Source organism: Microtus ochrogaster, assembly GCF_000317375.1.
Source record: "Microtus ochrogaster isolate Prairie Vole_2 chromosome 14 unlocalized genomic scaffold, MicOch1.0 chr14_random_1, whole genome shotgun sequence".
Taxonomy (NCBI): Eukaryota; Metazoa; Chordata; class Mammalia; order Rodentia; family Cricetidae; genus Microtus; species Microtus ochrogaster.
This window is the reverse complement of record NW_004949096.1, coordinates 20,887,706-20,900,746: the sequence shown is the minus strand read 5'-3', so window position 1 is coordinate 20,900,746 and position 13,041 is coordinate 20,887,706. Positions and strand designations below refer to the sequence as shown.

At 46.9% G+C, this 13,041-nt stretch overlaps 1 protein-coding gene across 1 annotated transcript in view; it reads right to left on the bottom strand.

Moving 5' to 3' along the window:
- The window catches only part of Rasgrp1 (RAS guanyl releasing protein 1), a 61,195-nt gene extending 48,493 nt beyond the window's left edge, over positions 1–12,702 (bottom strand). The window contains exons 1-2 of the mRNA XM_005364199.2: positions 12,473–12,702; positions 7,935–8,119 (exon numbers count right to left, since the gene is read on the bottom strand). Coding sequence (XP_005364256.1) covers positions 7,935–8,119; positions 12,473–12,507 — 220 coding nt within the window. The 5' untranslated portion in view covers positions 12,508–12,702. The remainder of the gene's footprint in view (positions 1–7,934; positions 8,120–12,472) is intronic.
- Positions 12,703–13,041: the final 339 nt, after the last annotated feature.

Genomic DNA, 13,041 nt, shown 5'->3' with positions numbered 1-13,041 from the left:
TAAGTCCCACCAGTGGCTCCTCAAGACTCCTTAAGGAAGTGATAAGGATGGCAAGAGATTTTATTCTTCGTTTCTGACATCAAACCTTTACCTCACTTTCACCACACATAACAGAAAAGACAGCTCACATCCCTCATGTTCAGTTAGTAGAAGTAATTTCTCCCTTTATTTATTCTATCTGTAGCCAGTCCTGGGTTATTATAATTAGCACTGAAAAACTAAGTACTCTTCTCTTCTGGAAATGCCTTCAGTTCTTCATCAGCATCATTTTAGTTGCCAGGCAACCCTCAACTTTATTTCCCATATTTGTTGGAATTATGCCAGATTTTTTTTTAGTATCAATTTTAGGAAAGAATAGCAACCTTGTATGCTAGTGTGCCTCTTAGCAAATACTAATGTTGATCATAGGATCATAATTGGTTAAGATGTGAATTTGTCCACAGAGGTGTGGACAGTCTATCATTAAATGTGTAATAGGTTCACAGTATCTGCGAATGTCCTCAGGAGTCAATTTAGAAGGCAAAGACACACCTGAGCATGCTCATAGGTGGGGGTGGGTACGTGGCTGTAATTTTCTCCTTTTGTTATTGTATATTTCTGAAGTTTTCCAGAGTGAAGCAAAAGGTTTTTTAAAGTTATTAAGGAAATTTAAAAATACAAGTTCTGAGTTTTAATTAAATCTTTGTAGTTACAAGAACATAGGAATGTGAATTAAATAAATATATGAGATATTAACATCAACATTGTACCGTCCATAATAATTCCTCAAAAGCCAGTTACTAGTGAAATAATACTTTGGATATTTAAAAAGACTAAGTAAGTGTGCATTAATATTTTGTATATCTCATCACAAAAAAAGCCTATTTAAGAACAGCATAATCTCAGTCTGTATTAACAATTTAGAAAAAATGGAATTGAAATGTGGTTGAGTCTTTGAGTCTTCTAAGGTCATTGGTCTGTAAACAGTTAAAAGAACTTTATATATAAAAGTACTTCATGCTTCAATTCTGAATGGCCTCCTTCACGTTCACATTCAATATCACATTTGGGATCGCATCTTTCTTCCTCCGGGCATTGTTTGGTTCTAGGGCTGATCTTAATGTTCTTTGACAGTATCAGGGAAACCAGGGCACTGAGCGACAGCATGACCTGTACGCAGTGGTTTGGTTTGCAGCCCGAACCAGACCGGCTTTAAGTCAGAAACAGAGTCAAAGGCTTTCCCTCCTCCATCTGTAACTTGTAAGCTTTACTGATCATTCTTAAGAGTATTTGATACATGTTATCTGCAGAATGGATTAACACGATTCTGATTTTGATTAAAATGACAAGAAGATATTCCCTAAGTGTTTGAGATATAGATTTTAAGCTTAGAATTAGTAAAGGAATCTCAGAAAAAAGGCCTAAAAACACACAATTTCTGCATAATGGAGGGACAGGAAGGAGGGAAAGGCCATCAGCAAATGGTATCCGAGGAGTCAACAGGCTCAAGCCTCTAGCAACAGAAAGCATTCAACAGGCAAGGGTCGGGAAGGTACCCTTCTTGATCAGATACACTACATAAAACTCATGAAAAACAAACCAACAAACCGCTCAGCAGAAGCTTGTGCATACACAGGGGTGTCGTCGTCAGCATCCAGTGAGAACAAAGGCAAAGGAGTACCTGGGGTGGCACCCGGAACCAACAGGGACCGCACATAACATGTGAAGGCCAGGAGCACAGGAAATCGAGAAAGTAAGAAATAAGGAAAGGTTTGATCCTGGAGAGTGTTTAGACGTGAGTTAAGAACTAAAAAGAAAAAAAAAGCAAAACCAAAAACAAAGCCAACAACAACAAAAAAACCACTACATAGTCTGTTCAGTTCCAAATGAAAATCTCTTGGGTTTAGTCTTTGTTCCATAATTATTTCTTTAGGTAAACCCCAGCTTTGCTGGTATTTCTTCACCTTTTTAGTATATCTTGTCTTGGCTAAATGGAGAGCTTGTTTCTTAAGGTATGAAAGAGGCAAAAAAAACCAAAAAACCAAAAAAACAAAAAACAACCCCAAAACAAACAAACAAACAAACAAAAATACCCTCAAAAACCAAAACTCAAAACAAACAAAAACAATCCATGGTAACCTTCTTCTGTGTGATAAAGAACAAGATTGTTAGGTTTAGGGTCCCTTCCCCCTAAACAGCCCCAGCCTGTGGCACGCTGTAGGAGTTTAACCAGGGGCTCCTCAGGGCTGGGCTTGAGCAGGATGCCTGAGCAGGAGTGGTGCTCTTCCAGCAAGGCCAAGCTAGGCTCCCTGTCCCGCCCTGCTGCAGACAGAGCCGTGGCGGCTCTGCACTGCAACAAAACCTCTATAGCATTTTTCACCATGCAGACATTGTGGATACACCCTCGAAAGCACACGGAATAGGAAACATGACCACATATTAGAAAGTGGTCATTTTGGAATGCTTATCATTTATAAACTTACTCATCAGCCAGGCACAGAACTCAATCTTTAATGGTGGCTATGTTGCCAAATTAGAGAGGATAGAGCAATTTTGACCTTGTGGGCTGGACCATCATGTAGTGTACCACGGTCAGCAGATGAGGCTACTATCTGCCCCTCTACACACACTTTGAGAGCCATAGAAAAGAGAGTAAGCTTTGGCCCGTCTCACCCTCTGCATCTTCAGCTAGTTATCCTCATCCCCACCCACTCCTGTGATTTTCACGCCCATGACTTGCTATGTGGTTTTTAAGATCCAATAGGCATGAAAAGATGCCCCCCTTTGAAACAATTTCAAGACTGTGGTGGCGCTGGAGTTGCATCCTCAAAGTTGGTCCTGCCCACACAGTCTTACTATTTCTCTGCCTTTTCCATTGGTGTTCCCCAGGACAGGAAGCCTGCCTTGGTTGTATCCTAACTCTAGTGCCAGGCCTCTGCAGGTGCTACAGGCATGTAGCAGCAACTGCAAGATCAGAGAGTGAGTCTGCCCCTGAGGAGCCCCTCGCTAGAGCTCTCAGAGGTCCAGTCAGTGTTGACAGAGCAGGCTGCTTTGGGATTCATATTATTTCCCAATGAAAGCTTTAAAAAAATAATCTATCGGCAAACTGGTTTGTTTGGATGGCTGTTCAGGGAGAGCGGTTTCTCCAGTTGCTCCCAGCTCAGCTACTTCTCGAAGGCCTCCGAATCCTGGAGACTGCATGGAGAAGATGATGATGATGGAGCCCTCACTGCAGCACAGGAAATGGGCGTGAACATCACAAAAGCTGCAAAGGTAGGCCTGACGAAACCATCTCTGAGAGCAAGGAATAAAGGTGGAGGTACCACAGACATCTGCTTCCGTTTATTTCCCCGAGTGTAAGATGGACAGGCTGTAGATTTCGTAGATCGCTTGCAGCACGGAGAAGAGAAAGAAGTGCTGGGAACTCATACAGCAGTGGTATTGGGATTGCCAAACTGCTCCCAGACGGAGCGTATATCTATCTAATTTAACCTGGCCTGATTGCTTTCACGCTCCTGTGAGGCTGGCTTCCCTGAGAGCTTTACCGGTTTGTAAATTGAAAAACCTATTTGTTCCATTGCTTCTCAGAGATGTTTGTTTTTTATGTTTTCTTAGAAAGCCTGAGAACATGTCCTGGGATATCCAAGATGCATGCGGGCTACAAGGCAGTAATGCTCACTATCAGCTCATGAGGGGCATTCCTCAAACACCAAAGTGAATCCCGCGCAGACAAAACCCCTGGGCTTGCAGGTATCTGATAGCGTCCCCCCCCTCTCATGTTGAGACTCTAATACAGCAGAGAAAACACAAACCTCAGAGAGCAGATCAGAGCTTTGCTCTCAGCAGCTGGCCAAGTACTGAGCTGGGCCATACCCCATGTGCCTTTCCCTCTCCTGAATTCCAGTTCCCTCTCAGTTAAGAGAGCAAACCATAATCCACAGTGCTGTGGGGAAGCCCAGTGGGGTCAATTCAGGGAGAGGCTCACTCCCCACTCAGCCCACGATCCATCAGTGCTCAGCCACTGTGTACTGAAGAAAAGTACCCAGAATTCCTGAGACACTGTGGCTCTCATCCATCACTGTTCTGAAGATTTGATTTTTGTCCCAGCACCCAGCGAGGGCTTCTGGAGATGGTGCTACATGGGAAAGTTCAGGGTGGAGGAGAATTTAACCCTTTCCTTCCCCCAGGCCCCAGAGTTACCAGAACTCATAGTCAAGAGAAGGCAGATGTCCTAGGGACACTGGGTGTCACCAGCCCAGCAGAGACATGGTAAAGGGCTTTTTAGCATGAGCGGCATGCTGACCAAAGAATGCCAGTTCTCTCCAGAGGGCTAGGAACAGCCATGCTGGGCACTTCTATTGGCCCCAGCTGTTAAGGACAAGGTGCCTCGGTGACTTTATTTTCCCCTATGAGAAACCTTGCAGATCTAGGGAGTTCTCCTGGGAAGGTGTCAAGGGCAGCTGTAGCCATCACACAGGGCCTGTTATCAGCAGTAGCAAAGGCTTCATATAGGTGACTTTATATACATGGCTTGGCGCTTGCAGTTGCCAGTTCTAAGTAGCCATCCGCCTGGTGGTGCAGTGCACGGTGTGGTGCCTGGCTGTCTCCTATACACCTTGCTTTGGTAGACAGAGAGGAAGCTACAGAGAGCTGAGAAACATCCAACCTTCCTTCTGCTGGAGAGGGGACTGTGATTCTAAGAAGCCCCCATGGCCTTCACTCTGCTCCAATTTTAAAGATAGGTATAGTGTTTTACCCATAATGCAGTAAGGTCTGTAAGGCGCTTAATACCCATCTAGCCCCTAGGACAGAAACTATACTTACCAGTCATAGGGTCATTCTAGACTGGGAAACATTAGTACAACCCATGCACATATTAACTTAAAAAATATCAATTTCATAGGAGATTTAATTCCACTCAGACATCTGATGGTATGGAGTGGAGTTGGACTCTTTCTTGCCCTGAGTGGAATTTGGTGTCTAGCTGGGGAGACCAGTCCTGCAGGCTGACAAGCCCAGGGTGCAGACCTAGTCTGGGCAGCACAAAGTCTCTTCTGAGAATATGAGGCCTATCTTGAGGAGAGAGCCGCACCTGCCCCAGCTCAAGGTACACATGGCTGCTGGAGGCAGAGGCAGAAGAAAAAGGGTGGCATGTTTTCTATATAGATTGTGGGTACAAGGCGTGTTGTTTCAGTTTTCAGGCGCCCCACTTTTCTTCTTATTCATCCAATGGAGATAATAATACCTGACCTATTTCAGGTTTGTTTTGACTATAAAAGAAAAAATCAATACATATGGAACACTAAGAAAATCCCGAAGGCTGGGAAAGGAAAGAAAGGAATGAGCAGTCTTTATCTTCAAAGCAGCTTCTCATTGGGCAGTGTGAAGCTCCTCCTCACAACAGATAGGTCAACTGATAACAAGAGAAGGCAGACTCATGAAGGCTTCCTCTCTAATGGTCTCTGACATACACTGGCTTTTGCTGGTTTGTCTTTTATGTAAACTCTGTGATGGGAAATTCAGCAACATATAATACAGAAACCCTGGATCTTGTCCACTGCATTCTCATGTTCCAGGGGCTGTGAGGTGGTGGCTGGTCCTTCCCAGTAAGTGCCTATGTTCAAGCTCTGCATAGTAAAAGTAACTTGTTTCTGAACACCTTCATTTATTACTGTGTGTGTGTGTGCATATGTGTGCATGTGTGTGCACCCACTCGCATGTGCATGCATGTGTGTGCATGTATGTACATGTGTGCATATGTATACGCATATATGGATGCATCCAGTTGCATGTGCATGCGTGTGTGTGCGTGTATGTACATGTGTGCATATGTCTATGTGTATGCCTGTGTGTGCGTGTGCACTCCTGAATAGGATATTTCACAGGTGCTCTAAGTGCTCCTGAAACAGGCACTTGGTCACTGTCATTTTTTTCTTGGGTGCCACACAGGGCAGGGTCAGGTATAATTAAGGATTTAATAAATGCTTCTTGGTAATGCCTCAAGGTCTTTAGCCTCAGTGGGTCTTACACAGCTGTTACATTTTAAGGCTCTAATTTTCACCTTAACATATTCCAGGAAACAATGTACCACTACCTTTGTAGGACTCATGGGGGGGGGGGGATGAGTTGTTATTGGTTGTTTTCAGAAAGGACTCTGGAGTTGGCCATGCATTTCTGAGGTGGAAGCCACAATTATTTGAAAGCTGAGGAAATACTCTTGAACTCATCAGGTCGTTGGATGATTGGCAGAAAAAGAATAAAGAGCCCATGAGAAATACATTTACAGTTCCAGTGTTCTCAAGTAGTGAAACAGAGGACAAAGGTCCTTGTTCATGCAATACTAACGCTATGCTCTACGACGGTCTAGGAACTACAGTTGGTAGCCAGGAGAAGGATGTTTGTAGCCTAGCTAACGGCACTAGCCACCACTCTGCTCTAAATGGTCTCTCCACCAGCTTAGCTGTCTCTTTTAATGTGGACATTTTCTAAGATGATCGTGAAACACAGAGTTATTCAATCAGCGGCTGATGGTAGAGTATCCATCTCAGACCAATCTTTCAGGTAAGGATAAATCAAGGAACAGAACGAACGGCTTTTTCTTTTTCAGGGACAGATAGGTTGCACTCCAGCCCCTGTGTGTTAAGCAAGCACTCTACCACTGAGTCACACACACCCAATCCCCTCCCTCTTTCCAAAGGCAAGCTGGCCAGAGCACACAGTGCTTGAAAGTAGTGATTCTCAAAGCGGGGTTCTGGGAGCAGCTGCCTCAATCTCACCTGGGACCTTGTTAGAAATGCAAATTATTGGACCCCACCCTAGCCAGACCTACTCAAGCAGAAACTCTGGGGGTGGGACCCAGCCATCTGCATAACTTAAAAAAAAAAAGAAAGAAAAAAAACTCTCCACATGACCGTGTTTGCAAGAATGTTGAGGAAGCAGCGTTTTAAACCCAAATTAAGAGAGTTGCACACAATGATTCTCGCCAAAGTTCCACATCTTTCCCAAGTCTCTAAGTGAGGTCCGAACAAGCCCTAAACACTACAGTCCCCACCTCTGAGAGCTGAGCACCACACCTCCCTCTACTCTCCAGGAGGCTCCGGTTGGGGTGGGCTGATGCTTCAGAGCTGAGCCCCACAAACTCATCTGCTTCCCAGCAGGAGATGCAGAAACACAGAAACGGGGACACGAGGGGGGGGGGGATATGGACAATCTTTGAATTAATAGATTTTACTGAAATCCATCAATTTTAATTTTGCACTTTTGGAAGCCAATCCAATATTTAGTACTTTCAAATCATCACGTTACAAGCAATCATCAAAAGAAAACGCTTAATTAATAATAAATCTTTTCAGGGCATTGCTCGCTGGCAGCACAGCTCTGAATGTACTGACAGAGGGCAGCAGCCGGAACCTGCACCGCTGGCCCATGTGCCCACAAGCTCATTCCTATTCCCTGACCCCCGGGCCCCTACCTGGGGCCTTGCAACACACGCACTCCTATCTTTTAGTCACCAACACAAGCATAATTCCAGACTGTACGTGGCATTATTGAGACCTTATATTTCCAAGTGACCTGAATGTTTTCCAATTCTATTTGCCGGTGCATGAGACAAGACTTATTTTTTCTACCTCAAGAAGGACAGAAAAATATCACAGCACTAGAGGCCCAATATCATCTTCCGGTATCTGCCACCACGAGCCAAACCTCCATGCAAAGAAAATGCCAAGTCCCCTCGGTAACTTTTCTCACTTCAGATTTCTGCACTCATCACGACCTATGCCACCCACGTAGTCATGTGCCATAGCGGTGCAGACTGTCTCCAACATCTCAAAGGCTCGAAAGCTATTTTTAAAGCCCAAATACAATCTAGGCTGCTCTTGTATAAGACACTTTTTAAGGAAAAAGAAAGAAAGAACACTGCGATTTCTATGTATGTGGGCAGTTAGCCAACTCACCAAAAGATTGAATGCAGCTGTCAATAAGATCATCCAGGCTGGCCCCTTTGGCCAAATGTCCCAGGGACACCATCATTCGGAACTGGGTGATCTGGGCCAAGCTGGGCTGGGCAGGGAGAGGGCTGGTGACTGATTTGGCCTCTAGTCTTGCTTTAGGGCCAGCTCTGGAGCCATGAGAAGGTTTCCTGGGGTGGGGGGGAAAGAGAGATTCAAGTTAGGAGAGACAGAACAGCTGGGGGTCTCCCTGGCAGCTCCAGGCTCTGGAGACAGAGGGAAGAGGAGACAGGGCAATGAGTCCCTGAAGCCTGGCTGGTAGAAGGCATACCCCTCCCACTTGGCAGAAGCACTGAACGGACTGGTTGGCTGTTAAAGAGACATCTCCCCAGCAAATGACAAGGTGAGATTCCCTGGCAGCAACAGCTTTCTCCCCACTGATGAAGGGCTTACTCTATGCTGCCGTCTCTCTTCCAGCAGGGGAGAGGCAGAGAGAGACTGGACAGCCCTTAGCTTCTAGCTGCTAGGCTACGGACTTGGGGTCTGAAGGACGAGTACAGTTGGCCTCATTGTCATCTGGTTTCATTCACTTGAGCACTACCTAAGATGCCTAAGGGCAGGGGCCCTCTGAGACACCCTTAAGGGCCTTGCAGTAGAACTCAAAGACTTAAGGGTGGTGGTTACGGTGGTGACATTTAGATTTCTCAGCCAGCTCTGCTTTTCTTACAAATCTGGATTGGTTTAAATAAATAGTTTCATTTTTGATAACACAAGACATCACTATGAATCATTTAGACCAGTGAACATTCTCTGAAGTCCTTTCTTGGGTCCTTAATGAAGAGAAAAGAGGGGAGGGGTTGGCTCTGAACTGAACTGCCTGCTCTAGAGCTGAGTGTAAAATAGCTATTTGCACTTGGAGATGGCTTAGGAGTCCGGTGGATCTTCATCTGCTCACGCTTAGCTTCACTGGGGATGACCTGTTTGATACAAGTCACTCTGTAAAGTGTCTTACGCAGTGTGTTTTAGTTCCCCCTATTAAAAAACACACAGAGACCCACATCTATAACCTTTGAAGGTTCAGTAATGAAAGGTGGTGTTGCCGATCACTTCTTCGGCATGTACCTGGCCATCCTCTTTCTGTTGCACCTTTGGCTAATTTATAGTTTACTGTCAAAGACGACAAGTGAAAACCACTCTAGAACTGGAGCACATATTATACGCATAAACCAGCATCGATAAACCAAGTACTTAGACCCTGAGTAGGACATGGCAGTAGGCCGGGGGAGACCACAGGGAAGGAGCCTTTGTAACTACCCTGTAAATTCTACTACGTGTCTGCTGCACATTAGTTATTCTTGTATAAAAGCATCGGGAGTTCCTTCATACAAACAGCTCTAGTAGGAGAACCTAAATAAGACAGTGAGTGCAACCACATAACTTCTAGGTCAATGTCTAAAGAGTGCTGAGCGCAAGAAACGTGATGTTCTCTGAGGAAGGAAAAGCAGTTTCCAGGGACTCTGTGGAAAAGCTTCTCTAACAAGGTGAAAACCTCACTCAGAAGGGGCCAACCATACGCTCAGTTAAAAAAAAACAAAACAAAACCAAAAAACAGAAGCAACAAACAAACCAACAAACACCGCTTGGACACACCTGGGTGTGGAGAAACCAGCTTGCACAGAGACAGCACTCTGAACACAGGTCACACTCCAGGGGACAGTTCTGTTTGCACTTTAGAACATCATCCATCTGCGGTGTAGATGGGGCTCTGTTCCAAACTGAGGTGGGAACGATGAAGCCTAGTTATCTGGTTGCTGGGAACCTGCTAGTCTAAGCCACTGACACCCAAAGGAGACTCAGGTTGGGGCTGGAGAACTCCATCAAATTCTTGGCCATCACTGATTTTTACTCAGTCCCTGAGAGAGTAAGATCAGTGTCTGAGAACAAAATGGTGCTCTGAAAACACTAACGGCCCTCACCAAGCGAGTCTCCATGCTCCAGCGACAGGGGCATCTGCACTGTGTCTGAAGCCCAGAAAGATGCTACCATTTGATGTGGAAATTGAGTCCTAACCATTCTGAGGCTGTATATGGGCTATCTCGGGAGACTAGTACCTGGGCTCTCTCTGGCACGATTCATCTAATAGGAATTTCTGGGGGGAGCCTGTGTGCTTACCACCACCCTGGTATTGGTGAGTAGATTGTCAAGGGACTGAAAGGGTTTATTCAATGTACAATAAAAGTCAGCTCCTTCAGAAAGATGGCTGATCATGGCGAGGCGACATTTTGTTCAGCAGGACCTGAGAACTGGCTGGTCTCTACACAGTCCTCTTCCAAACACACACAGATATACGACAGGGGCATGTCTGGCCACAGATACAGCAGCTGGCTTCCTTAGCACCACGCCACACTTCCTAGTTTGGCTCTCTTCCCTCCCTAGGAACAATCACAGCTATCCAAACCTGGTCCAGGGCTAAGAGATTCAGAGGGCACGAAAACCCAGGGAAGGGAACGTGTCAAAGGCCAACGGCGCCCTATGGGCTGCAGATACTTCCTCTGTCCAGGCTCTTGACTGCTTGCCTGGAATACCTTCAGGCCATGTTTCTCACTTGTCTTTCTTTCTTTTTTAAAATATATTTTTTTTTAAAAAGAATTTTTTTTTTTTTGAGACAGGCTTACTATGCAGCCTATTGGCCCAGAACTCTCTACCTTATATCAGCCTTCTGGGTGCTACGATTTGTAAGTATGCCTCATCACACCAGGTTAAGAAATATTCCTGCCATCCCACCAGGATGCCCCAAAGAAAACAAAAGAAATATCTTAAATAGTTTTCTTTTATGATGTTAGGGACCAAATCCAGGGCTGTCATATGTCAGGCAAGCTTTTTTACTGAAATACTCCCCCAGCACCTCCCTGCTTCCACCCTCCTCCCTCTCCCCCCACCTCCTGGTAGAATGGTTATAGATAAGGATTTAGACTGGTGTTTCTCAACCTTCCAAATGCTGTGGTCCTTTAATACAATTTCTCCTGTTGTGGTGACCTCCACCCATAAAATTATTTTGTTGATATTTCATAACTGTAATTTTGCTACTGTTGATCGTAATGTTAATATGTGACCTACAGGACTTCCTGATTTACAGCTCCAGGGGGTTTAAGACCCACAGGTTGAGAACCACTGATTTAATACAGCACTTTATCATAGGAAGCTTTGAGAGCTTTTTAGCCATCCCCAGAATGAGCAGCTGCTAATTCTACAAAGGAGTGTTTTAAAAGGCAGTAGCCACAACGTTTCCAGTTGAAATTGTGAATTAAATAAAACAAGACAACAACAACATCTTGAAAGAAACACATTCACTTGAAGATCTTTCTTCAGTCCTGTAACGGCTAGCTCGCACCACCTCCCACCCCCACAGCATGCCGAAGGAAGTTTGAACTGGTTTGGGAGATTTGGTCTCCAGGCACAGATATCTTTAGAACAAAGGAGGAACAAGGGAGACAACCCCTGGTCTGCTTAGAAGGAAAGGGGGCTTTCACTGGCCACTTCTGCTGAGCTCACCTTCCAGTCCTGCCCCACGCTGTCCACAATACAGAGTTAATTTAATGGACAGATCCACCTCAGTGCAGTGCAAAGCGATGCTGAGGACCCTCAAGATGACACACTCAGCATGGCATAATCCGGCAGGGAATTAGAATGGGCATGGCTATATACATAGGTCGGGCATGGTGTGCTCATATGTGAGACCACGTGAATGGCGCCGTGAAGGACACAACCTTCTCCAAATAAGGAGAGCTGTATCCAGGCAGTTGCAGGACTCTTGTGCTTTGAGGGCAAAAGCTAAATTCCTTGATCTCTTAAAGTCCCCTTAGTGCTTCCAAGAGCCGGACTGTTCATGGTCACTCTTCCTTCACTTTCTGTCATTTCAAGATTCTCCCAAACATCTTTCTAGAGAATGGGGGGAGGAGTGCAGCTCGCAGACCACTGATTTGGAAACTTTTTTTTTTCTTGGCAGCCGAGCCAGCACTGCCACCTCCGCTTGCAGCCATTGCTGTGGGTCGCTCCAGAAAGGCCTGGAGAGTCCACCAGATGGCGCTTCCCGCGCCCCGCGCCAGCAGCAGGTGCCAGGGGCTCAGAAAGTATACGAGTGGGAGTTCGGGGCGGGGGGGGGGCGGGTGACCTGCCGAAGAGCATCCACGGGGGTCGACTGTTGTGGGCGCTGGGTAGGTGAAGGCTTTGGCCCAGACCACTCCATATCTAACCAGGATATATGGCCTTGCCACCTCAACAGCCCCAACGCTCTCTTTCCTCCTGGTCCAAAGTGTTGGGCTCCGGGGGTGTCTGCCTCACGCCTGTTCTCCCCCAACCTCAGTCCTGACCCGGCTCCCTGGTCTCCGGCCATCGTCCACTCCGGGAAGCAACTGTTCTGGGACAGAGTCGCCTACTCCTCCCAACCCGCGCCTTACCCACTGGGAGAGAACCGCAAGGGACACCGCTCGGCTATCCCTCCACACTAAAGATGCCGAGCTCCCGTAGGAGCCGCAGCTACTCACCGCGGAGCCTCTCTCGCCTTGCCCAGGGTGCCCATGGCCGCGGTGCGCTGCTTGCCTGGAGTCGTCTCACCTGGAGCGGTGGGACCGGCTCGGCGGGGAGTGGCGCATCTTTCGGCCGCCGCCGGCCCTCGCAGCCTGGCGCCGGCTACTCTCGGAGCCAGGAGAGCCGACCCAGGCGCACCCGCAGGCACAAAGTTTGTGCGAGCGCGCTCCCTGAGCTCGCTCCCGCGCGACCGCGCGCGCGCTCACACACACTCTCTCGCACCAACCACCTGACAGGCGCTGATGTTATCATGAGGGTGGAGGAAACGTGGGGCGCCCTCAGCTCTTCTTCGAATCCTGCCCCCAGTACTCGGTAGCGCCCGGTTTAGGGCCTGAGCCGCCCTCGTCTCTTCCTTCGCCCCGACCGTTCATCTTCCCCAGCTCAAGGCTTAGTTAGGTTCAAGGGCTTCAGAGTGAGCTGCCCTGAAATTGACCCAGCTTAGAGCCTTGCAGAAGAGTTGCTTCCACCCAAGGCCACGGGTACCCTGCTGAGACCCCTTCCCGGATAGCAGTACTGTCTTGTAGGT